The 27,797-nt window shown below is 42.9% G+C and overlaps 1 protein-coding gene across 1 annotated transcript in view; it reads right to left on the minus strand.

Annotated features, from left to right (window-relative positions):
• NKD1 (naked cuticle homolog 1) overlaps positions 1 to 27,797 on the minus strand; it is a 111,340-nt gene that overhangs the window by 28,573 nt on the left and 54,970 nt on the right. The window contains exon 4 of the mRNA XM_026068840.1: positions 12,871 to 12,928. Within this exon, the coding sequence (XP_025924625.1) occupies positions 12,871 to 12,928 (58 nt within the window). The remainder of the gene's footprint in view (positions 1 to 12,870; positions 12,929 to 27,797) is intronic.

A 27,797-nucleotide genomic window follows, 5' to 3' on the forward strand; every position in this document is an offset into this window, starting at 1 on the left:
GAGCTCTAAATGGGACTGCAAAGTGCTTACTTCTTTCACTGAAAAGTGACAGATGAAGACATCAAGTGATAATTTGTAACTTAAAGGAAAAGAAGAAAGTCCTCTCTTCTCTAAAGATGGCCATACACTGATTTTGGTTAGTATAGGTAACAACTGTGGTGTTTAAAATCCCTTCTTAGTATAAATTGCAGATATGTGCATTCATATAGAATTTTTTGTCTTTAATTTTCCTTATCTCCCTGGAATTTTTTCCCCTGAGATTCACAAGAGAAGAGGGGGAAAAAATAAAACAGAGGCTACATAATCCTTTATTCAAATGAAGATGGAGTAGGTAATGTTATTAATAATGTAGACTTTGATATCAAACTCGTTCCTATCTGACTTAGATGTTCAATGGGAAAATCGTGTTTTTACCACCTTTGCTATGATAATGGGGCCTCTGAAGATATTTGAACTGTAAGATTCATTTCATCAAAATTGCTTCCTGTGAGAAAGAATGTCACTGTGACCCTCACAAAGCTGGCCTGTTACAGAATGCAGTGTTGAGGACCTATATTGTAACATTACTTTAAGCGTTGTGACAACTCTTGTAGTTGCTATTTGGTAGTGAGTTCAGAATGTTCCCATGTGCAGAGTCCTACACCTTGCTGCCCAAGAGATGTGGGGGTGAGTGAGAAGAGAGATTTATCTACAAGACATTGTACAACTGAAAAGCAATAGTGACTAATAGGTCCACATGTACGTGTGCACACACACGGGTCCCCTTCCCTATTTCTACTTGGTGAGCGATGGTACTCAGGGGGTGCATCACACACCGGGCAGCATCCAGAGAATTAAAAACTCTGGAAATGCTGGACCCCACCAGCCAGCTTAAAGTCCAGAGAGCACACAGGACCTCGTTACAGAAAACGCTTCCCACACAGCAAACGCAGGTAACTGCTCGCTGTTAACATCTGTATGATGGCCTGAAAACCACAGCCAGCAGTGGAAGCTCCCTGTGCCACAGACTGTTCTCAACCCAAAAGAGGAGACAGCCCCATTTTGGAGCATGCCCATGGTTCCCGAGAGCCTGCACGTTGCAGCACCCGAGTCCGCTCCCCCTTGAGCTACCTCTTTAGTGGAAAACCTTGCAATATTCCTCCCTTGACAGTATCATTGGGGATTTTTGTTTAAAACGTGGCATCTCAAAATCTGGGCTGCAACAATTGCTTGCCCATGGCGCTGGGCAGGGGTGTGAAGGCTGGGGCAGTGGGACAGGGGCTCCATGGGGCTCTCGGCTCCCGCAAGGGTGATGACAGCAGCCACCTTTGAACTCAGCTTTGTCAAGAACATCCTCCCCCACCTGGATGGCTCCACACACTATAAAGGCTCATTAAACTACCAGCAACAAAAAAGGGTCTGCAATACCAGAGTTTAGCTTCCTGCCTACAAACCCTTAAGAGGGAATATAACTTGCCCCTAAATAAATCTTCTGCACACACAGCCCAGGCTGCCTGGAGTGGCCATGCCAGTGCCCTGCCAGCACCGCATGGCCACGCTCCCCGGCTCCTCTGCAGCCCCGCAAAAATTCCTCGGGCAGCAGCTCTACTACTTCTGTGTATTTTGTTTTACAATGACTATTCCTTCTCTCTCTTTGTTGCCTTTGCAGCTTTCAATCATTTTTAGTACAAAGTTGGGCACTTTGTATGACATCTTGCATCGGTGAAAGGACTTGGATTGCTGGACCAGATTTATAAAGTAAGAAAAACCTGATTACTGGGGTTTTTTTTGGTAGGCTGGGGGTTGGGACTTTCCATCTAATAAGAACAGCTGGACTCCAAGCTCTTTCAAGAGCAGAAATGTTGCTTCAGGTTCATTTCCACAATCCCATAGTGCTGCATTTATTATTTGCTTTTACTCACAAACTAGTTGTGGTTACAAAAAACCTCTTCCAAACAAATGACATTTTATCTTTTTCTCCACAGGAGAATAAGGTTGACTGCTACTTGTGCTTTGAGGTTTGGATATGATTGAGATGAAACATCTGTTAAGAAAAAAAGGTGTGGGGGGGGACTTTTTTCTGCTAAAAATATCATTTCCTTTTTTTTTTTCCACCAAACTTGAAACATGTGATGAAATTCAACTTTTAAAATATAACCCTGGAGCTACTTGAAACTATAAAAGTCTCCTCAGTATCTGAGGCAAGTCAGAATTTCCACTGTTCAAGCTGGGCTTTTATGAAGAGCAGACTTTAGAGAAAGCTGTAATCTGTCTAGGTAACAAAGGGCACTTGTTCTGCCTGGTGAGGTAAAACTTTGGGTTTCTGTAGCTACTGCAGCAGAAGTGGAGTCGAAGCACACAAAAGCACCCTGACTGATACACACTTTGAATTTGCAATAGCAACTAGCAAAAGCAATCTGCTTTTCACTGAAATTGCCTCTATGCGTCTGGATGTACATGCTTGTGTATTTGTTCAGTTCAGCAAGATGACAGGTTGCTGTGTCTAAAATATCCAGCCGCAAGGTTCAGGCATCGCTCTAGCTTTACAAACTGCATAAAATGATGGCTCCTAAATTCGAGCCCGGCTAGATGGTTTCTACTTCTGAATGCATGACAGAAGAGTAAGAAATATTTAATCTTGCCATAAACTGTATCATCACGTGAGACACTCAGAGAGGTGAAACCTCTACAGGTAGGAGAGAAAGGACTTACAGGAGCATGCACAGGGTATCTAAACAAAAGCCCACTGCAGAAAGCCATCACAAACCCAGCAATATGAGCACTCTGAAAACTTGGTTGGCTGTGTCAAGGTCAAGTCAAACACAGGAGAACTGGTAACTTTAGGAATACTTGGAAGTCACAGCAGGACATATTGTCTATTAAATGCAGCCACTATTCAAGGTTCCTAAAATGAATTTAATGTTTCATGTAAAGGCAATGGATTTGAAACGAATATATTGTCCTCTGAAATAGCAAGGGCCAAAACTTCTTTCAATTACAAGAGCATAAAACTGGAATGATTCCATGAACACCAGCATGAGAGTATTATCTGGCCCCAAATCTTTGCCTGGAAATATGCTCTAGTTTCGCATGGGTAAAAAAAAGAGAGTCACAAGAGAATCAGAGAAGAATGGCATTTTGACTCACTTTTCAAAAACATGTTTAATAAAACCTCCACGAACTGTGGTCAAAGCTACAAGAAAAATAACTGGTAATAATCGTTGCTGGGAAATTAAAAGTAGAAAAGGACCTTTGTTCTTCAAGTAGAATAAATGAAACCACTGGTATTCATCATGCTTCCAGAGAGATTGTTTTCAAACTCCTAACTGACTTGTTCCCCTATTTCAGTCTTTGTTCCTGGTGATGGATGTCCCAGGGCAAGGTTCAAGTACTTTTTTAAACTGTTGCACACATACAGTGAGGTATCTTTATCTCTGTACCTTACACGTTATATCAACGGTCTCTCGCAGATGCCCCTGAGCCCCTCAGTTTGCTGAGGCATAACCGATGGTAGATCCTGCCTTCAAGCTTTGTTGCCACTGCAGAGGCAGGAGAGCAGGCAGGAGAGCAGGACACAGAGGCAAACACGGCAGGTCACATCCAGCCAGCCCGGATGATGATACAGGTTTGGCAGCAGGTCTGCCCACAGTGAGCAACAAGTTAGGCGTTGTGATTGCTACCCAAACTAGACTAGATGAACAGCTTGCTCAGACACGTCTACACTTGCTACAGATCCTCCTCTGATGTTGACAGCCCAAGGGAAATGTCAGCAGCCCAGACTGATTTGGTGAGTCCTGATTACTCAGGCCCAGCCTTGCCAAATCTCATGCGCCGAGCAAAAGACTCGCATCACTGACTCCCATTTCTCTCCACTACAGCCCGGGCCCTGGCTCAGTCCTGCTGCTTCCCGCTGGCTCCACTTGTGGGGGTGCACAGCCACAGCAAGCRCGGAGGTGCACGGAGACACCAGGCAACTATGTGGTACCTCTAGGGTGAGCAAGGCAAATTGATGAGATCTCCCTGCGCTGCTTCCTTCTGCCCTTCGTTTCTCCTGCTCCCCACATGCGCCCAGATGGTCTGGGTCTCCCATGCTAGAAGGGGAGCAACTAGAGAGATTGCTAGACCTCGGTTTTCAACAACTATACCCACCGGAGACTTTTTGCCCCCCAGCAAACTGGCTCACACCTGGCCGAGGGTACATGAATATTCTTAGTGTCAATTGATCCTTTTTTAAAGACAACTCAGACCCTTAGCTTCTCTGTGAAAGCAAGAAAAGTTGCCAGTCTTGGGTGAAAGTAAAAAGTATGGGAAAAAAATGTTGTTATAAATACCTGAGCATGCATATAATAGTATTTTAAAAGCTTTACATGTTTTAAAGTGTTCGCTAAGGACCTACTCTTTGCTTTCTGAAGTGCTTGTTCACTTCCCTTTTCACTACCTCAGTTTTCTACTGAGATCTTATTTTATACGTTACACAAAATTAATATTTTTTAATATTAATACCTGGCATTTTTCAGCCACCATAAAGAATAGATAGGTTTTTAGGATTGGAAAGGCTAGTTGTGCGCTCTACCTTTAAACCTTCTGTCCATCACAGTGCAAGGGAAAGAAGAACAGACCCAGATTCAGGAAACTCCAGGCTGTGTTCTCAGCCCTGCTACTGTGTCCTTGAACCAAACATTCAGCTTCCTTGTGTTTGTTCATAACATCTTTCCAGCACCGCAGAATGAGCTAAATACGGAGATTAACRTGAAATTGTTACTTAAAGCAGTTAGGATCTTCCCAGCCTAATGCAGAGGATAAATAACTCAGAACAAAATTCTCCAACCATAGACAAAACACACTATTTATCAAAAATTATCATTCAACACACGTAGGAGGTGGTGAGTTGTCAGGTAGAGAGGGTGATATCCTATGTGCAGAGAACAGGCATGGCATGGGCAGCGAATGCACACCCTGTGTGAGGCAGTGGTCAGCGCCGACGAGGGAAGTTCACCCTCCGCGGTGACCAAATTGCTCACTTTTCACTGCTGCTCCATCATGGCACTCTGTGTGCCACTTGCCAGCGTGGGTGGGAGCTGTTAGGCACCATAAAGATCCATTTGGAAACACCTGGAGACCACTAACTCCTTCCACACAGGCTATGGACAACCATGGGATGGCAACAGCCTTTCATCACTATGAAGCTGGCTGCACTTGAAACGGCAGCTCTGCAAGCAAAAGCTTCTGATCCAAATACCAACCCCCCTCAAATGGAACAGCTAATGTTAAGAAACACTTTTTTTTTTTCTTTTTTCCTCAAGTGCCTTATGCCATAAGATTTTCCTCCCACTCATGGCACACAGCCTACCTGCTTCTTATAATTTCCTGGATCTGTGTATGACCACAGGAAAACTTCTGCTAATCCTACCAGTCTCATGTTCTTTGGCGACTTTTATTCTAACTGCCAAACTAAGCAGTTTTTTCTTGGCACTTTCCACTGCTCCTTTTTTTCCCCCATGTTCTTTGGTACCCCTTGCAATTCGCAGGAACCAGCTATCGGCTCCCCGCGCAGGTAGGGGCCAGCTGCCGGCCAGATAATGGGGGCTGCTGGCGGTGGGTCAGGCCTGAAGCTGAAAGTATTTCTCAGAGCTGGCTCTGTTTCATTGCGAGTAGTAGGAAAGGGAAGATCAGAAACCTCTTGACAGCCAAAAAAAATGCAGCAAATGATCACCAGTTAGAGGTGACCACATACCAGAGATTTGCTTTAGACAAGTATATGCTAAGTGTATAGGATTATCAACAACTCCTTAAAATGCAGAGTTCCCACATGACATCCCARAAGACCAACCACAAGAGCACTTTTAAGGCAGAATTATTAGCACACCCTTTGCAGTATCAGTGATGAACAGGTATTTGGTTAAAGAACACAACAGAGAAGGAACATTCAAGTTCTGCTAGGCACCATGCCTATCACGTCCATAACAACAGTAACAGTGCTGAGACAAAGCAACTTGTTTACAAGACACAATCTATGTATTTTTTTTTATAACTACACTGAAATTTCATGTAAATAATACTTTGAAAATTATTTAAGCTTTAGAACATAAAAGCAATAACAACCGTCACAACTGAAGGCATTAACTAGAAAGGTGCAGGTAGTTGGAAATAATTGCCTTTTGTTATACATTCGAAATTCAGCCTAGCACAATACTTGAAGGTATCACCACTAAGAGATTAATATACCAAAGTATTGTAAAAAACATCTCACATGTATGTAGCATTTCCATGATACATACTTCAGAAAGTCAACTAAAATTTGTTAAAATGTCTGCTGAAGTTTTCCCATGCTGACAAACTTATAATCTATTTGGGCCCAAGGACCATACCTTGCCACCCTTTCTCCAAGTTGATAATCCAACAGATAATCCTCCAATTACCAATTTTGCAAACAACTGTTTTACCACAAACCAAACTCTTTACTGAGTTTTTCCTGACCTGACAAAAAGGGGAGAGGAAATTATCTCGCARTGCAAGACAGCACTCACTACAGTGCGTTGCGTCCCAGCTCATGTGGGATGGGGATGGCGGAGGAAGCACGTGCGGCTGCATGTGTGTCTGGGAAGGTGGCAGCACTGGGCATAATTTCAGCAGCCTTAAACCACTAGTTCGTTCTTTACTATTGGTTTCCTGTTTGCTTATCAGTTGTTATTAAAAGTCAAAAATATCTACGCTGCTCTTGACAGTGAAACTTCGTTAACCATGCCTCTGTCCCTGGATGCTGGACTCTGAGAAAGAAGAGATGAAGGACCAGCTGGACATACTGGTAACATCTTGAAAAACAAATAATAACACAAAGAATATAATGAATTATTATGAGTAAATTAATCCTGTTTCTGTGATTGTGCACATGCTATCATAAGTGACTCCAAAGCACAGAACAGTCCATTTGAAAGCGGAATCTCAAAACCCTGGTGTATCAGTGACTGAAATTCTGCTTTGTTGAATACAACATGCCTTACCTGAAGGTTTAGAAATTCCATACTGTCTTGCAAATGTGTGAAAAGAGCTCCAAGTAGCTCTTTTACAGAGATCTGAGATAGATTTTTTTCAGCAGCAATATGTGCTTTGAACGCTGTTGGAGGGCTCTCTAATATTTATGGGCAAAAAAATGACCTGAATAATTTTGTCCTTTCTGGTACCAGACTAAGGAATGTCTTATACCCAGGGCGTGGAAGGCTGACAGTAACCTGAATGCATGTGGTCTGGGAAAAATATCAGAAAATGGGTTTGTTGATTCAGGTGAAGCTCTGTCACCACTTTTGGCGGGACCTTTGGATATCTTGTTCAGATAAGGCACCAGGAAGGCCTGGATCTTCTCCAGTCCTCTGCTGAGAGAAAAATAACCAAGACATCGCCCTCAGCTGACAAATGAAACAGGGAACAGATTGTTACCAGCGCAAGAGGCAGCTCCTCTGACAGGTACAGCACTAGACTGATCTCACTTTGAGGTGTAAGATTCCTTGTTAGTAGGAACTCTTAAGTCAAATTTTCAGAAGAGCAGTGACATGAGAAATCACATTATCACAGGTACCAACTGGGGAGAGAACTAGGTGTCTCCTGAGCTTAAGGACTTCACCTTCAATTCCAAACGGTGGCTGAGACGAGCGGACAGCTGGGTCACGCAGGGCTCCGGAGAGTGGGTACTGTGGCAAGCCAGAAATCGCCTCTCTTTCCTTGGGCCAGTCTGTGTCACTGGGAGACTTTCCTGCCACTGGTTCGGATGTCACAAATGGGGAGAAAACAGGCTGCACTGAGATACATCTTCTGTATATCCAAGCAATAAGAGGGAGGAACCCCAGTTCACTTCAGCACATGGACTTGGAGTGGTCAGCTAAGAAAGCCCTCCTGACTTGCAGGTTTTACCTGGAGAAAGCTCCCAAAAGTAAACTCAGGGAAAAGGAGGTGAAAAAAGTTCTAGAAAAACAAGAGCAGGTCTCTTGAATGATGCATTAAAAAGCTTGCTTACGCCTTGAGGAGCAGAGGGATAACATGGATGTCAGTACTGAACACTAATTTGATACCATGAACACTTTCTGCCTGCCATTTTGGCTTTCTCACTGAGATGAAATGAAGAATATCTTCCAATATTTGTGCTGTTTCAGGCTTATTCCAGGACTGCCTCTAGTCATTCAGTTCTGGTGAGCTACTATTCTATACAGGGACAAGGAATAGGAAATTCAAGCTCCTTTATTCTAGATATGAAGAGTGATGAAAGCACATGCCTGATCATATGTGCAGATACTGCTGGACCAGAAAGCTTCTTCATTCAAGCACAAGAAGAGTACACACAGCCACAGGGGACTGATCGCACATGGCACAAGTGCTACACGCCAGCAGCACTTTCTTCATCTCTGAAATGAAGAAGGAAAGCACTGCTAAACTTGGAGAAAACTTGCAAAAGAATCCACTGCAGAAGTTGTATTCAGTATATCCAATTTTTGAATTATTAGTGAAAGAAGGAGGGAAACAGAATAAGAATGAGTAGCATAACAGAGTGAGGTTTCCATCGGTCTCTCTTTTATCTAAGGAGGTCAGTGACCATATAAGAGAAAATCCCAAAATTTCAATTTACAGTGACTCGTCCATCAGGGAAATCAAAGGCAGGAGCTGGATATAATAGACAAGATGGTCAAACTGTTTCTTTCTGCACTGCGCTCGGTAAACAAAGTAGCCACTATTGAGTCCTAACCTCTTGTCATGCAGCAACATTGAGTCAACAATCCACTCTCATGGCTTAATGCTTTTGATGTTTACTTTGTTCTTTCTATAGTTCAAAAGAAAGCACTAATGCACSAGTCCTCTTACCAAATACAATCTTAATCCCAGAATCCCGAGCCTTTTGCTGTTGGCCAGTTAAGTCTGTTAAGACGAAAGGATTTGATCAAGCTTTACATAACAACACAGAAGTTAAATCCAGCAAAGAGAGTTCTTTTTATCTGTACTGCTCAGACAGCTAAGAGGGGGGAAGAAAAGAGAGAAGAAAGAAGGTAATGAACTTGGCTATGTAAAACAAAATAAGGAATTCAATTATTTCTCTTATTGCCACTTTGTCTTTTCAGTGAGAGTCTTCTAAAGAACTCAGATTYATTCTCCAATCAAGGCTCTGAGTGTGAATGCTATAATTCTCCCCTAACCTAGAAGAACTGTGGCACCTGCTGTGCTTTTTTGCAAATCTGAGAAATGTTTCTTTTTCATCAGGCATTTTCCCCGATTAAAAAAAGAAAAAACCCAACAACAAAACCCCCAAAAGCCTAAACTAAACTAAGCATTGTAGGTCAAAGGACCATGAAGGGAGAGGAGAACAAGTGTGTACTTTGGAAACAGATGGGCAGTTTAGAGGAAAGGTAAGTGAAAAACAACTTCAAATAATTAATACTATATAACACTTTTAATTCAAGAACTTTCCTGTCCTTTTTTTTTTTTTTGGGGGGGGGGGGGGCTCATTTTTCCCATCCTTACTTTGTATTTATAAAGAGAGAAAATAGTCCAATGATTAGATGATTGCCTGGTACTTGGTAGTTCTGGGTTCAAGTCTTTGTTTTGCCACTAATGTCCTTTAYGGTCTTAGTACAATCAACCACGTTTTGGTGTGTCACTACTCTCCATTTGTAAACTCAATTTATCACTTCTTCTGGATGACATACGAATGTAGACACTTTAAGCATATATGTTATGCATGTACATATGGAAAGACTGTGGGTTAGCATAATAAAGGTAGTAAAATTATTTTAGATGGAAAGATTAATATACATTCTAAGATATTAATTACATTTACATACAGAACATTTCCATACAGAAAAGAGCTATGACATGGTCATCATGTACCTAAGCCACAAAGAATTCAAGCTGTGCCTCAACAAGGGTCTCCAATCATGTTTCAGCTTCACTAGGATGTACTTTTTATGCTAATATTCCTGCAAGTATCATCACAATCATCTAACAATATTATGCCAACAAGAAGGAGAAAGTTATACAAGAAAGGTGAAGGCAACCTGCTCCAACATGATGCTTCTAGTATCCTGTGTTAATTATAAGCTGATTTTCAATACCCCATTCGAGAGGCAGTTCTGGAAAGCAGTGAAGGCCATCCCCAGCAGGGAAAGAGAGCGGGGAGAGTGGAACGAGGAGGGAAGGGCCAGCCCAGCCTGTGGCTGCCCTCCCGCACCCGGGCCCTGCTGGTGGCGGTCTCCTGCCTCCCAACGGGAAGGACGCCCCAACACGGCTCTTCCCTGCCGGCAGCACACAAGGCAGGGGTCACCCGCTGCTATCTGCATCTTGGGTTTGCTACTCAGCTTCTTCAGCAAAATGAGGCACATCGGAAGTAATAATGTAAAACTGCTCTTGCTGGCACTGAAAGACTGAAATTACAGTAGCCTAAAAGGTTTTACACCTTAACAATCCTGCTGCTGACTAGTCTGAAAACATCATGTATTGTACTGTTTGCTGTGCAAAACAATGCTACGCAATAAAGTAAAAAAGTAATTAGAGGCAAGTAAAAGGTAGAATGAGACATGGAGAAACGAAATTATTCACCTCACTGGCATRTAATTTTTTTTCTCTGTTAAGCAGTTTCTACTATAATTCTAACAATTAAAAAAAGCTACCCACTATTACAGGTATGTCCCATTATGAGCAGAAAGGTACCTGTGGTAAAGTTAAATACTGAAACATGATGGTCACTGTTAACAAACACTGACCCCGTCATGCACGTATTTCTTGCTTTTGTATTTAACAGTAGACTACAGGCACCAGGTGAAATGGAATTCCTGTGTTACAAACACATACTAGCATGTATTCTTTGTAAACTAAAGACATCACTGAAACATGAGGTCCAAGAAATACAGCATATTAACGCACATCACAGGTAAGGAATTGGAATGCAGCCATTGAGAATATTTCAAGATCTATTCCAGCATCCTGACTACAAAAACCTCTAGTTTTCTTATTTCCCCACACTCTAAGCTCACACACTTTCATCTGGTATGAGCAACATATTATAAATACATAGAAGCACTAAGCGATGCTAAGTTCTGTAGCAGCAAAGTTGTTGATGCAACCACAATTCATTGAAACACATTTTTCAAATCAAAATGAAAAGCCACTTTTACAGTGGCTGATGCTTAAAATCAAGTTTCTTTCCAGTAGTTCGTTGGGCTTGCTTAGCTCAGTCTCAGCAACTCCCAGAGAACGAGATAGCAGCAATTTTGATTCAATAGGGGTGCAATTTTGCAGCCTTTTTAAAGTCTTGATAACAGATCCAGAAATGCAGAGCAATTGCTCAAGAATTCTGTGCTACAAATCAATGAGTAGTCCCTGAGTGGAATTTGATAGCAGCATTCATTCTAATATGGGTAAAGAGGTGCCAAGAAAAGTGCATTTTCAGTTTCTAGAAGAGAGCAAGCAGCAGCTAATCACACAGGCTGACCACTCAGAAAAAAGAAAAGGGAGATATTAGTAATTTAGACAGTACATTAAATAAAAAAAGTAGTAACAATAATAAAAATAAGGTCAGAATAGCATATTACAGGCATGAAAAAAGTATTTTTGGTATCCACAGTTCACCAACATACACGATTCCCTTAACATACAAGCAGATAGTGAGTAGAAGGTTATTGATGCAAAAAGCTGCATCCTTGTCTATGTTTTGAGCTTAAATTCACAATTCAATTCTGGCAATTGGATTTTGCCAATATACAAAAGGGAGAGAACCCTACCTAATATTTATACTCTGTAAATATATTCAGTACAGCAAACTGTTACAGCAAATAAGTACTGAACAACATCTTATGCTGCTGCTAAATGATATGCAGCTTGTAGTTCCACATTAAATCTTCATGACCCCTGTAAGCACTACTTCTGTCCCWCTTCTTGCAGGACAAGAGACTTTTTTTATGGGCCAAATTACTTAAAATGAAAACCAGCAAAAAGTTGGTTTGAAATCTTTTAGAATCCTTGCCATCTTCTAGACAGCAGTCTCTACCCCCAGAAACAAATAACTGAAATATAAAAGGGCAGCACTTTCTAAGCAAAACTTGACATGATTCTTTGCTCTAAATAAATTAAGCACATTGCTTCCATTTTCCTCTAATATAAATCTAGCACACAGTCCACAAAAACCACTTGTTCCACCAGAGAAATTCCCAAAGACTTTCTGAAGCCTCATTTTCTTGTTTGTTGACAAGAACGATGGACAATGTCCTCAATTCAATCTCTTCCGTTCATCAACCCCCACGTGCCCCACTCAAGTTCAACGTGTTCAGGCAGCATTCACGCTCAAGGTCCCAAAATCCTGTACCCACCACAACAGTGATTCTGTTTCCATTGCAACAAGCACCCTGACCACAGAGGAAGAGATGAGCTTAGCCTCAGGAAGAAGAACTTATCTGAGGCAATAAGGATTCCTGTCATTTTTAAGAGAAATGAACTGAGTAAGATTCTCTGATCTTTATTAGAAGTGAATGCAGGAGTTTTTAAGCCTGGTACGTGTGCCTCAGAAGGGCCTAGCACAAAATCCGGTGCTACCATCTCCAGTGACCACCACTGCTGGTGACAGTGAGAGTCACCACCGCTACCAATGCTGATGGAAGTATCTGGGAAAAAAATTGCGAGTCCCTGAATTAACACACTTGGTCTCTATGATACAACTGGGCAACTTTTTTCAATACTCAGAGGATGGTGGCGAGAGATGCAGAAATACCCTATTCCTGTCCTGTTCCTGTCCTGTTCGTTCCAACAGACAAAAGTAACAGACAAGAGCCACACCGCCCAGGGTGCATGCTCAGGCTGACTTTTTTGCTGACTTGTTCCAACATCCCTTAATATTAACCAAGAAGTTTTTTCTTTAAATACCTTCTAGATGAAAGTGTTCATCACCAATTGTGTCTCGGTAGCCTTCCCCAGACAGATCCTGTAAAAATAAAAGAATAAAAAATAAAATTTTAAAGGAAGAAAGAAAAATTAATGCAAATTTACTACATACAAAGTGCTGAGACATTAAGACGACACATATATTATCACCAGAATTAACTGTAAATATTATTTTTTTCCAGGAAAGGAGTTGATCACTTAATTACAGGCAGTCAATGGATTTGGTGCTATTTTAGAATGCATTGGACATACTTTAGGACAAAATTTAATGGAGATTAATAGACTGGACTGGGGGAAAGAAAAAAAGTGGTGCTATTCAAATCTTTTTACGAAGTAGATTAATATTTAGCATTTCAATGTTCTGTCAATCAAGCAAGATAAAAAACTCCAAATGGAAACAGTAAAGGAGAAATAAGCCCTTCCTACCCACAGAGGAATGTTATCACTTGGTTCCACCAACAAACAGAAATCTTTCATATGCCAGAGGTCACCCAAGAAAAGCAGATAACAGACTCTGAAGAGCTGCCTGATCCTTCAGTCCTGAAATTAATGAAATTTTGTCAGCCCCAGTATGTCTAGAGCAATACAGGAGCAGAGGCCATACATACGCAGATGATCTTATCTCAGACCCAAGAAACATTTCTCTAATGGTGCTGAAGTAGTAATAAAAGGCAACAGGGGGATTTGGAGCTAATCCTACTTATGAAGAGCCTGAAGAGGATTCTCACTCTTATTAGCGGGTCCTTCCAGCTGCCCCCTGCCAAGCAATACGCACTCACACCTCTCCTGTGCTTCCCCTTCTCCCATTCAGCCCAAACTCTCTAGCATTGCTGCAGTGCCACTGCCCTGACGTGACAGTCGCTCTCCCCAGGTTCTCCACAAATACTCTCTGCCGCTGATAACTATTTATGGTGATAAAGAAGGATATGGTCCTGAAAAGCTCAAATGCTACACTCATGGCCATTTCAGCTTCCCTGCAAAAACACAGTAGGAATACAGAACCAGTATTCGCAGCACTAACCTGTGAACGGGAAGTAGACTGTAGGGAGCTTTTGGCATGAAGTAAAAATAAAAGACTAGCCTGTGAAAAAGAATGTGTGGTTGTATTCATTAGCTTTACTTTTAAGCAATTTAATAATGATAAATGCACTTCATCTCTTTTTCTTGAAGAAGCTGACAGAGGTTCTTTTCTAATTTCCGCGTCTCTACATGTTATTCTTTGAGATTAGTTAGCAGAAAGTAACTAAACCACAAAAGCAAATCCGAGGAATTCTTCAGCGTCAGCTTCTGCAATGGCCTTTTCAAAATTAGATTCCACAAACTCTGTTGGTTACCTATCCCAAAGACCCTGAAAATACCATTCTTTTCACGAGCAGATACACTGAAATAAAATTATAACTCGTGGGCCAGCTGTCACTGAGAAATGTTGTCACCCTGGTCCGGAGAGCTAGGATTTTACATAGCACAATATTGCTGTAAGAGCTGTCAGTGTGGATTTAGCTTTTCAAGGAGTAAATCACAAAACCTCTTTTTTTCCCCTTGAGTTTTTGTTTTAGCAGAAAAAGTTCCCTTTTTTGAACATGTGACAATTAATATCAATCATCTCAAAAATTATGGAAGAAAGGGACATAGTAAAAGAAAAGAAGCTATTAAATGCTGGCATAAGTTACCACATTTCTGAAAGAAGATGGTGTTTCCAGGGGCTTGTAAAGATTAGTATATTTATGTTTCATCAAATTCCCCCATGTCGTCATTTTGYATGAAACTCTGAGAAAATACCTCCGACTGCTCTCCAAAGATAATGAGATGCTAGAAGTGACTCTACAGGCATATATGGCACCTCTACTCTCACTCACAATGCCAGGTACTTAACAACTGCTTTTTACTAAACTCGATATTCCTGCTCCTTCCTGCTCTTTCAGAAAAAGGCCATAAATATTTACCATTAACCTGATCAGCAACTACATGACGAGTAAGTATGATTTTACTTGTGCTGTTCCTCTGAGAAGGATACTATCTAGTGGGTAGCCTTCATCCCTTGAAACTTCAGCAAGACAAGCAGTGCACCTGCATATCAAATTTCGCCCATTAAAATGTTGCCATTAATCTCATCCTCTGCGAAATCCACAAGTCATTAATTTTTATGATTTCCAAAAATGTCACTTAAAAATGAGAATACATTTGTTAATGTAAAATACACCATCAAATAACTCAGTGGAAAGGAGCGGAGCAAAAAAGTATAAAACAGCAGGCATTAATATTCTATAAGCTTGGTCCCTTATTTTCTCACTTTTAACCATTAAATGGGTCTGTAAACACATTTTACAGTCTAGTCTAGTTTCAGTCCTTCCCTAGCTCATAGTTATGCATTTAAGTTAAAGTAGTAACTTAATACAAGCAAATTTCCAATAAGTATTTTCCCACTTAAACCAAATGATTATAAATTACCAAATTCTAGAAAGTACTTCTATGATGTTGAACTGTAATACCACTGTTAAACAGCACATGAATTGACARTTCATCCAGAAACTGGCAAGTTTACCATTTGGACATTTTAGTGACATATCTAGAGAGTTAGAATTCATCAGCTTCCATTTAAATGTATCCTTTTGTGTCAGTAAGATTATGACATGTATTATTTTTGATAGACAGATGCATATTTGGGAAAGGTGTGAGCAACCAGCCTAAGAGTTAGTCTAAAATTTTTACAGGAAAAATGGGAAAAAAAACAAAACCGTTTCACTGATGTTATTATCACTAAGCCATATGTCAAAAAAACTGCAGGAGAGTTACCTGAGTATTTTTAGTACCACAGAGACAGATGTCACAACCTGCGTAAACACCAAAATAAGCCTGCCTGAGAAAAGGATTCTGGACAGCTGATGTAAACTTGCGCTCAGCAACGAAATAAGAAAGCCAGGCAAGTCTCCGAAAAAAACATTTGGATTGCAGCTGGCGCCGCATAATGGTAACTGCACAACCTGTAAAAATTGCCTTTACATGAATAAAACAGCGTTTCTACCCAGCTATTCAAATCCTGAAAATGCAACAGAGCAAGAGGAAGGGGTGAAGGTGTAGAAAATAACTCGCAGCTGAAGAAGTCTGGTGAGAAGAGACAACGCTGTCGGCAGGCAGGAACCTTCGCCCCTGCGGAGGTGTGTTCTGAGCACGGCACAGGGCAAGCACAGGCTGGAGGCGACGGGCAGCGGCGGCGGCGGCGGGTGCCGGCCCGGGCGCAGGAGGCCCTCGCCGGCCGCGCCGCGGGAGCGGGGCCCGACAGCAGAGGCAGCTGTATATCGCCGTCCTGACACGATGTTTTAAATCACAACCCTGCCTTTGCAAACTGGAGCACTGAGTCACAAAGCAACCAAAACCAGATGTACCCTGTGAAATACTATATAAATGAGGTCAGCGAGCACTTGAAAGAATAAAGAAAAGAAACATTTACGTAGAAGGATTATTCCAGCATGCCGTTTCTAGAGGTTGCCAAACAGGATGCCAGCGACGGTAAGTGTCTGTACCTCACTGGGAGTTTCCCAGATAAATAAGTTGGCCTCCGTTAACTACAAATCACACAAAATGACTAAAGTTCAGGTTCAGACATCTGCTGCAAAACTGTGAACAGCTGGCTGCCTGACTTCAGCAGAAAAGGACCTCGTGTCCCACATATCCCGTGCTGATAGGTGCCATGTACRCGATTCAGAGCGAAGCGGGTGGGGTGGAGAGCAGAGGTAACTAGCCCAACTCCCTCCGAAATGCTGCCCGAGTATGCACGTACACGCGAGGAAGAACGGCCTTGAAAGGCTCCCACGCCCCAGGGCTKCTTTGCAGCTGGTTGCAAGTCAGGCAGTCATCACTCGCTCCCCACCTTTACAGCGCAAACAGGCTCCGCCAAACGCTAACTCACTGCCAGTTTTATTTTTTTAACCCCAACCCCGGCCCTAACCGCCCTGCGCAGTTTTCTCGCTGCTACAAGTCTCGGGAGGCTAAAGGCCGGACGCTCGCTCCGGGGCTCCCGGCTGCCTTTCCACCAGCTCTCCAAAACGGCTGCGTGCAAACCCTCGCCCTCATCCTGCCACATCGCTGCCTGCCTCGGAGCCCTTCGCTGGCTCCCCTTCCGCTTCCGCACCGAGGTGAGGCTCCTTGTAACCTGCCAGGCCCTGCCCAGCTCTACCTGGGGTCACCTCCCCGCAGGACGCGTCTCCTGTGCCCCGCCAACCCCTTTAAATGTTGTCACTACGAGGCCACTCGCTACCGCTCCTGGCTCTGAAATAGCCAACAGCCAGCACGGAATCGTCAAAGCTACACAGCGAAAATACAGCGTATATTTTACGCTGTAAACGCATTTGGACTAATGCAGCGTTAAACACAACTCTGCTTTTAGTAGAAGCATAGGCCATAGATGTATTAAATGTATCAAAGGATAACCTTTGATTTAGGTAGGTTATCATGCTAACAAGCACATTTTTAAAACAAAGTTTGGATCCACCCACTCCTGGTATTACATCACAGTCAATATTGTGTTAATTAACATTTTTCTAAAAGGTGTTGTTTTTCTCAAGTAGAAACAAGTCACTTTACCTTTCCTCCTTCAAACATCTCATTAAAATCCTTTGATTTAGCTTTGAGATACTCAATTTTCCACGTTTTTGGCATGAAATATGCTCACATTTTCTGTTTTAGTGAAGTCTTCCTCAAAATATCATATCCAACACTCTCCCAGGCAAAACACACGTAAAATGATGAACTGTCAACAAAGCAAGCTTTTCTCCCTATTTCTGCCCTTCTGTAGGGAACATGTTAGTATTTTTTCTCTCTTTATTCTCACATTGATGCAATTAAGGTTCTGGTACTTTTTGAGTGAGCAAAGTTGAAGAAACATATTTCAAAAGAGGACTGCAAGGGATAAGATACGTAGTAACTCTAATGTCTTCTTGGAGTAGTTTTTATAGGGTTTTTAAACTAGCTGCCAACAAGAATGCCATGTCACTTGTACACYAACTTCCATTCTTGACGTAGACAAAACATGATCCCAAGAAATAGAGATCTGGGAGGCTGAGGGGTCCCTTTGGTCYGGAACCCAAACAACTGAGGGCTCTGTCAAAGCTTCACTTTGACTTCTGGGAAACAGAAGAAGTCTGATTTTCATATAGCAAGTCTTCAGCCTATTTTGAAAACCAAGTCTCCTGAAGATGTTTCAGGAAACCCATCCAAGCCCCAGAAGCACTAATTATTTCTTTTTTCTTTTTCTTTTTTTTTTTTTAATCCTGTCCAAACTTGAAGAGAAAGAGGTATAAGACATTTTAGAAGAGCAATGGATGGGAGGTGCTTAGTTCCCCTTTGGGTATTTGAAATTTCCCATGGATCAGAAACATAACCATGTGTAACTATGGCCAACTCAAGCCTAGTCTTTACTACTAAAAAGCCCATACACGCCTCAAAAACTGAGTCATTTATTTTAGGATAACGAAGGTAAAAACAGATGTTCAGGTATCTGAGGTGATCATCATTCCTTACCAATACAGCTTTATAGTCAGGTTTAAAACTCAGACAAATCTAAAATACTGCTTGTAGTCAAATGTACTTGGAGATGACCTTTTTGCTAGGTTAGCAGCTTCCATGCGTGGAAACCCATGCAGTCAAATATACATAAAAATGGAAGATTGTGCACACAGTTTTGTGCAATCACTGTAGCTACATCCAAAAGTCAAGAGTGTTTTTGGGGCATTCATTTGCCTATCTCTGTATTCAGAAGTGCAGCCCTTGAATTAATATCTTCTTTCAAGGATGTTTTAAGATCCCCCTCATAAACCTTTTCAAATATACCATATGCTTCTGCTGCTTCTGCACTACAGTTATAAGCTATTCAGGACAAGAGATTTCTTTTCTTCCCCATTCATAAAGTAATGTAGGGCCTTATACAGATAGAGCATATTCCAAGCCTCACTATACAGAAAACTAAAAAAAGGCAAATAAAATGAAAAGTTAAAGCATATACCATATAGAAAAACACTCAGTTGAGAAGACAAAACTATACAGCAACACACTTTTATCCTTTGGTATAAGAAGATTTTACCTTCTGCCAGAAAAAAATTTTTTGGAAGTTCGCCATTCTAGATAATTTAATAAAAAATAGAATTCACTAGGATTCAGCTTTCTGTAAAGAACATGCAAAGCAGCTCACAGTTGGGAAAGAAGTCAAGGTGACTTGAAGTAGATCAACATTAAAATGTACATAGCAACTGTAATAATGCAGGTTTTTTAAGCAGAAGCAGCAAGCTCAACATCTGTAATGTTTTCTTTCTCTGAAACAAGAACCTGGTGCTTTGTGATCCTTTACAGCTGGGTTATTCTTCCTCTACCAAGCATGGAGGCTTTCTCAGACAAATTTTTTTTTTTTAATATAATCACAGCAGGTAAAGTTGTGAAGAAAACAGATTTCTCCTGAAATTTCTCCCTCACAGACGATCTYGGGCAGATTTAGTTGCTATAGTTTAAGATTTTACTGTCCTCTGCTGTCATGATGGTCTCTAAGTCAGAAGGTACCGTCTTCCTAACAGAGATGGCAGAACACAACAGGTGCCCATAGCTACAGAAATTCACCCTTTGGTCTCTTAGCACAAAGTTTAAACTAAGATACCAGCTCAAAAAAAGATGATGGTGAAACACACAAATAATAAATACATTCAGTTCTGCTGCCTCCGCTCTAGCAAAGGAGCAGCAAAAGAGCGTGATAATAATATGGTAACAGTGTTTGAAATTCCTGCATCTAAATCCACCGAGGTGTCAGAGCTGCAAGCCCCTACAGTCTCATCTCGCAGAAGATGACTGTAGAGCAATTCCAGTTGCTTCCAAAATGCTGTGAAGATGAAGAGGGAATGACCAAAAAAATCACCCAGATCTCCAGTCACAAAGTATCATGGACTATTAGAGGCTTATGGGGCAAAAAGAGATCCCCACTATTCTTATATCCCTGTTACAGACCTTCTCATGGGTACAAGGAGTACTTGTATGATGTGCTCTTAAGGATATCCCATCCACAGAACAAGGTTGATGAGGAAGTGCAAAGCAGAAGGACACTTACATAAGAGCCTTCATGTCTCCTGGATAAGTAAGAAAGGAAATGCGGCACATTTTGTTCCAGGTGGTTTGCAACCCAGCTGAATCTCTTTTGTTCCAGTCCAACACCTGGACCAGGCTTTCCAAAAGGATAAAACACATACTTTCCTTATTCTTTTGATGTATTTGTTTCCCAACCTATGAAAAAAACAGGTAGTTGCAAGAAACATGCTCTTTGCAGGCAGCTTTTTCATTTCTGCTGCAGTGGATAAATGAGCATCCTTTTAACGGTAAGTCACTTCAATGTGCATTCAACAAAAGCTACCAACCTACTCATTTAACTTGAAACATAAGACTCCTATGTGCCATGGCACAGAGTAAATATACAGGATGCAAAAGGAAAAATACATAGTAGAAAAAAAAAATCAGCAGCTTAAAGTAATGTGAACCTGCTTAATTGTACTTGTAACTTGCAAAAAAGTGCCAACAGCTAAGATTATCCAAAACGTATTAAAACTGGTAGTCAAAGGACCCATTTAGGAGAAAGTTTGGTTTAAATCATTCCCATTTCAAGGTGGAATGCTGCTGTTTCTATGATGTTTTGACGCTGGATTTCATGGATCTGTAGAAACTCTTGCTAAGTGCTCCAAAGTGACATCTTCCATTAATACTATTATTGGAATTCTATAACTATTGTGGCTTCTACTTTACAAGAAGATATGGTGAGACACAGTTTTTTAACGACTTCTGTCAAATAAGAGATAATGTAATTGAAAGCAGCTGTATGAATAGACCTATGGATTCAGCAGTTACTTTCCAACTGAAGGGTCCAAGCATTTCCAGCTAAAAAAGATCACCAGCCTTTGAAACGAAATGGGACTGAAACAAGAAATGACTGCTTTCTGCTATATTTAAATTCACTTTGAAGCTACTTCAGAAGGATAAGTGAATTCACTTTACAGATTCAGCTATTTACTTTACTTTGTTCTTCTACCAATCCTATAACCTCTTTTCTGATTGCAAAATCAAGTGTCCCACRTCTCCCAACACCTTTTCTTCAACATAGATTATACTGGTGAACAAGTCTAAGAACATGAGTGACATCTAACTTCCAGCCTGGAGAAGCTCAACAACTTGTCCAAATTGCATATTTTGGGCATCTTCACCATGGTAGACAGATTGTTACAGCTATGTAATAAATCTGATTTTCTGTTCAATTTGCTTTCGCAATAGATCTGGTTACCAAGAAGCTCGTTAACAGATAGACTTTTTAAGTGCAATCAGGTGATTTTACCCAGACATATGCTGAGAACCAAGCATGCAAAAAACTGGCTACAGAGCTCAATTACAAAATAACTTGCTCATTTAAGATGTGATCACTGAAATTAGTGGTACTCTTTCCRTTGGCTTCAGTGATCATTACAGATTTAATGTGCTGCATTTTGAACTTATCTTGCGATAATACCCAGTGTCTTCCTATATGGCTCAGATTTTCATACAGCACAAGGGCTTACAGCTCCTCTAGAATGATAATCAATGCTCCTCTATTATGCTTATGGCTCTAAGTCTTTTCCTGCTAATGGATGACGTATATTTATGCAGCTGGAGGAAACCTGGATTCAATAACTGCTCCACCACAGACTCAATGTGTGGTGCAGGGTAAGTCACTTAAATCTCTCCTTGCCCTCATTTTTCAAGTGTAAAACAGAATTCTTGACGTCCACCTTTGCAGAGAGCTCTGACTCCTCAGGATGAAAACATACTCTGCTAAATAATATTACCTTGTTAGGAAGCACAGGTGTGTGACCCTGGACACATATGCTAATGTTGGTCCATAAATCTGTCAACGGGAGGTGCTGGCAAAACAGATGGTTCACATTCCTTTGCAAGCCACCTCTTTGTCCCCAAAGCCCAGGTATGTCAGCTAATCATTCCAGACCAGGTCAGGGTTCTCCTGGGCCAGGAAGTCACAGCGCAGAACAATGCCACGGGGACGAGGGCTACCAACCGAGCCCACGGAGCACGAGAGACGCAGAGGTCCCTTCTACCCGTCTCCTCCACTCTCTGGCACCTAAGACAGACACTGCAAGGCTCTGAAGAAAGAGATAAAAGAGCAAGCAGCCCCATCCCCACACACTCCTGTAAGTAGTACAGCACCAGCCATCATGCCTGAATGCTGACTGATGCTATGTACATAGAAACAGACACATGTTTTTTAATTACAGGCAATAAAAAACCACAGACACACACCATTTAAAATCCTGATTTAGATGAACAGTTGCCCGTTGACCCACAGGGTCAGGAAGATTAGAACCAAGCAAATAGCTCCCTTCTAAGCATTTTTCACTTGAAAGTTACCTCTAAAATTAGGAATTTCAATTCCCCACCTCAATAGCTGCAAACGGAACGCCGTGCATTTTCCGCGGAAACGTTACTGCAGCAACAAGGGCCGGAGGCTCGGAGGGGGCCGGAGGGAGCGCCTCGGCGGCGGCGGGACGCAGCGCCGGAGCCGGCCGCCACGCACATCGCCATGCGAGGACCCACGGGCCCCCAGCACCACATCAAAGCCGCCGGGTTGAGCAGATTTCCCCTTCCCCTCCCCCGAGTCTTTGAGGCTTCATACTCCAGAATTTAATATCTTTTTCCTCCCTGCCCCCCTCGGCCCTTTTGTCTGCGTCTCTGTTCTCTAAGAGCTAACAGATGTTGATGCCATATAGTTTCAAAGAAAACTTCTGATGCCCACATAACTCATTACAACTAATATATTCCAAGAATGCTTGTAGCTCAGGAAACACCGGGGTGAAAAAACAGAGGAGAGGGGGCAAACGGCTACACTGAATAACCCTTGAGAGAAAATAAATAGTCCACTTCAAAGTCATCAGGGAATTCTTTAACAAGCTCTTTCTTCCGCAAAACACGGAGCAAATTCAGCTGAGCCTAGAGTCCCAAAGGAAAAATAAATAAATAAATACAGCCGGCCCCCAAATCAGCGGCGAGGCCGCGGGGCACCTCGGCGAGGCCGCCTGCTTTGCCCGGCACCGAGCGCAGCGCAGCCCTCCCGGGCTCGGAGACTCCCTGCRCCGGGGCGAGCACGCGGCCGGGAGCGGGCAGCGCCGCGAAGAGCCCGCAACGCCGCCGCCGTGCCCGTGCCCGTCCTTGTGCCCGTCCCCGTGCCCGTGCCCGTCCCCGCGCCGCCGGGCTGGGGGCCGCGCCGGGCCCGGGCCCTCGCGGCTCAGGGCTGCGGCGACGGGCGAGCGAGGCCGGCGAAAGCAGGTGCTCTGACTTTGCAGCGCAGGCAGGTCCGCGCTCTCGGCCGTTTCAGAGGTTGCATCTCGGATCTGACCCTTCACAACCGCTTGCAGCGGGTCTCCCCCCTCGCCTGCGGTTTCGGCGCGCAGCTGCGTCCCCCTCCCGCTCGGCCGGAGCCCCCGCGGCCGGGGGCGGCGGGGGGAGGGCGAGGGGCCGTCGCAGCCCTCTCCACAGCCGGAGGATCGGATTGCATCATTGTACACAACTTGGGGCCCGCTCCCTCGCTCCGGCACGGACGGATTTCCCGCTGGAACCTGTGCAAGGGCCGCCGAGCCAAGCGTTCGTTCTGCGACGGCAGAATTGGAAAGCGGCAGGGACCCGCACCTGACAGCGCCTCTGCCAGGGCACCCTGCCCTCCGCTGCGAAGGATACAAAATCAAAGCAAATGCCAAGAGAGTAATAACATTCAATTCCTTCTCCCCCCCATATACAAACTCCCCAAAATCCAATGCTGCATTTCACATACAAAAGTCTCTATGAAGTTCCTACCAGCAAACTGGAGATTTCGCACAAAACATAACAATGAGAAAGGATTTGGGGGGGGGGGGACTATCCCCATATAGAAGCCCTCATCTAATGACGATTCTAGAAGAGTCTCTCATCTAATAATTAAAATGGAAAGGGTTTTAGAGGTTTAAATGGAAGAGAAAAACTACRTATGAAAACTCTGCAGTCAGTCAGCCCTGCTTCTGCAGTGGCAACTATGCCAGCTCTCTTTTTCAGAATGGTTCAAATAGAAACCATGCTACCATACCACAATATGCAGAATTATTGGTTTTTCATTGCTGCTTATTTCCAAGCACCATGCTATGCATGCACTTTCCTCTGCAGAAAAATTGTCCTTGTAGCAGCTCAGTTTCCCCACTGCAGTTGCAGCTATTCCTATGCACAATGCCTTGCCAGAATAATTACCCCCCCAAACACAGTGGTAAATAGCTTGGGAAACCAGAAGCAAAATGTTATAGCAGATTCGTTCAGGACAAAACGTGGTTCTTGGTAAAATGATTCTTTATTATCTCTCCTGCCTGCTTCACTGTTTGGAGATTGCTCATTTCCTCTAGGGAATAACACGGAAGGCGTCCTCAAGCCTTGTGGCTTTGCAAGTAAAATGCCATATTACTGAGATCATTTCAGGGTGGCAGGAAGCTTCAGCAGGAGAGCAGACAGCAGCGCTGCTCAGGTAACCCACAGTCGGTCTGCAGGCTTGGAGACTTCCCCAGCAGCAGAGCGGGGCCAGGTGGGAAAAGTCAGTAGAAAAGACAGGGGACAATACAGGAGTGAAAACATTATCTGAGTCCTTACTGCTAAATGAATGGAGTCAGGAGATTCAGAGATTTGATTCCATAAGTTCAAAATTTCCCTAAACTCTCCAAATAGTGTASCTGTAAGAGCTGGGTGCTAAGCTTCCCCAAAACATCTCAACACCCCCAGACTTGGAAGACCATCCAGGGCGCTAACAGCCTTTCACGCACAGGAGCCAGGTCCACCATGAGCCGCTGGTGGCTGCACTGCGAGAACCCTCCAGTATTCATCAAACTGCAGATTCTTAGCTACCGCAATGCATTGCTGGGGCCCGACCAGAGCCATGAGAGCAGGCACTGCCTTCAGAGTATATTGTATGTGCTGCTCACGTTTCTTACAACTTTCACCAGCRCAGGGTTATTACATTCTCCTTCCCTCTCACATATAACAAAACAGAGAGAGAGAAAAGAATCCCAAAAGATAATATATAAAAGAATCCCTATGGTCTGGTTTTAACTTCAGCTGGGCCCTATTGTGACTGTGTTATCACAACAAAATCAGTTGTCCTTTCGGATGAAAAGTTAGCAATGGCATTAAAAACGACAAAAACTTAATTACTATTATTTACAGTAGCTACTGGCAGCAAGGGCTAAAATTTCCCCAGTAAAAGGCTATACACAACAACAGCAGAAGCACTACAACTGAGGATTTACATTCAAAAATAATAGGGTTACAATCTTTCTGCTTTCTAGTAGAAAGTACTAGTACTTTCTACAAGGGCTGATGGATGCTTTGCCTGAATAAAGACTTGGAAAACTGCACCCATAACAATACCCTTGACTTAGAAAGTCAAACCATGGTATTTTGTATGTTCAAACATTAACTAAAAAGGAAGTGATACATCCAGCTCTCTAGTAACCTTGCTGGACTCTTAGCTGTTTCTATACATTTAGATGTTACATTTACAATTTACATTCAATAGGTCAAGTTACTTTTGCTGGAGTTTGTCAGAGAAAAAACCTACAGACAAGCCAGAGCATAAGAGCTTTCATGTGCATCTCCTTTGTATGTCTCAACACTCAGAGTCCAGCAGTATTGATTCCTCTCTGCAACTTGTAATTCCTTTCCAATCTTAAGCAGACAATTTAAAAGCAATTCAAATTCTTCAGATTTTTCCCCAACACTTCTTTTAACTGCCAAAGATACTATCAATGTATTTTCAACCATAAATCTTTGGCCCACAATTTATAGATAGCACTGATACGCATGTCAGTACTGCAGACTTAGAATTTAACTAAGAGTATCTGGGTTTTTGAAGGAGCCACCTCCTGGAATCCTGTGATATTTGTAACAGTTGTACCTGCAAACAAAAGCTTCAAAATACGACCATCAGCGAGACTAAAAAAAAAAAAATTATTAGTCTTAAAAGCCTATGAGGCTAGATTCGTGATCTGCCATGAACCAGCATTATAGCAATGCCCACATATTCCTCAGTAACAGGCTGAGTGCCCCCCTGCACACTGAAGGTCTAGACAGAAATCTTCCAGATGTGCGTATCTCCCTCAGACAGGACTCCTACTGATACACACAGGAACAAGGCTACAGACTGGAGAAGAAAACAACCTCAGTCCCCTGTGGTGGATCCTCATTTCGACGCAACTCTGACATCTGGGGCATGGCAAACTCGAGGCACAGGGCTGGTGGTACGGTTTGTCTCCTGAGCTGGGCAGAATGATGATGGCAATCCAAAGCCCTTGGAAAGGCTTTTAGGTCTGGTTTTCTCTGCAGTGTTAGTTTGAAGGAATGATTCAGAGAAAATGTTTGGTTTTCTGTTTTGTTTTTGGAAAGGTTGTTTGGTTTTTTTACATTGCAAGGAAAACAAACATTTTAAGAAAAAAAAATGGCTAATTCTGCCAAAACTCAAGTTTTATATCAAGAAGGACAAATGGAAAAATTTAATCCAATCTCACAAAACATATATGCAGCTCCATAGTTAGCCGGAAACAAAACAATTTATCTTGCAGAAACAAAACCAACCCTAGGTTTCCAAAGCACTGTGGGAACTAATATTTGTAGGAGCATATCTCTCTTCACCTCTTTTATTACTTGTTTCGCTATTTCCACTARCCAGTATTACCGCTATCAGTTCCTCACCTGCAGTGCGCCCCGGCAGAGACCACTGACTGTTCCTCCCAGTGCTATCGAGCCGCGAGCCCTCCCGAAGCCCAGGGGTCCAGCTCCACGGGCACCCGGGTGGCACATTTGCCACCTGCTCCTCCTTGCAGTGGATGGGACCCCCCTAAGCACTGCTATCCACGGCAGCTCTCTGTTCCCCTCTAGCGGTGACCGAGCCACAGGGAGACGGGTCCACAGGCCTTGGGCAACCACCGGAGCTTTTATCCCAGATTTCACAAGTGCTTACGTTCCCCAAGATCACAGGTTCAACCCCAGCTGCCAGTGACCCAGCTACAGGCAAGATATTCTGCAGGATTTCAGACACAGTGCACAAATCCTGCAAACACTGGCCTCGGCGTCAGGCTTCACACAACACAATGGAAGAGGATGAAACCAGCACAGGGAAAGGCCAGTCAAACCCAGGATACTGGATGTTGTCAAAAGCTGTAAGAGCATCATTTCTGTGCGATGAGCACATCAGTAGGGTCAATAAGTCCTTGGTGTGCTCCCCTTGGAAGGACATAGCTCCCCTTTAAACTGATGGCACTGAAAACAAAGACACACAGCACCTTTATCAAGAATAAAACACAGCACAAAGCCATCATGTCACGTGCACCAGAGGTCCTAAGTTAGCGCCCTGCAGTTACAACCACAACGCTGCAACCAACGGGGGCCTGATCACCTCAACCATCTCTGCCAAGTTTGCAGCCCCAGCAGTCTCTCAGGCTACCACATGCTCCAGGACCAGCACAAAATGTTTTGACAAAAGTGGCAACACTGGGGGTCAACAGCTACTTTCTCTTTCCATAAAGAGTGGGGGAAAAATGGAAGGAAAAGGGTTGGAGTACTTCAAATTTGTCACAGGACCATGAAATCCTAATAATTGGGTAGTGACTAGCAGGTGACACAAATGGGAGTTTTAGGACTCTTATCAGGTTACCATCCTGGGGTTTTTTTTGTTTTTTTTGCCACTCCATCTTTGTGGCAAGGGTTTATACTCATTCGCTATTGTTTATAACATCTTATTTAAACAGAAAGGCCAGATGAAATCCTTTACAATGTTTATACAATCTTTAATATTTTTCCATGAGGACGAGACACATTTGGGAGGGACAGAGGGAGGG

Source organism: Apteryx rowi, unplaced genomic scaffold, assembly GCF_003343035.1.
Source record: "Apteryx rowi isolate R43461 unplaced genomic scaffold, aptRow1 scaffold_28, whole genome shotgun sequence".
NCBI classification, from domain to species: Eukaryota; Metazoa; Chordata; class Aves; order Apterygiformes; family Apterygidae; genus Apteryx; species Apteryx rowi.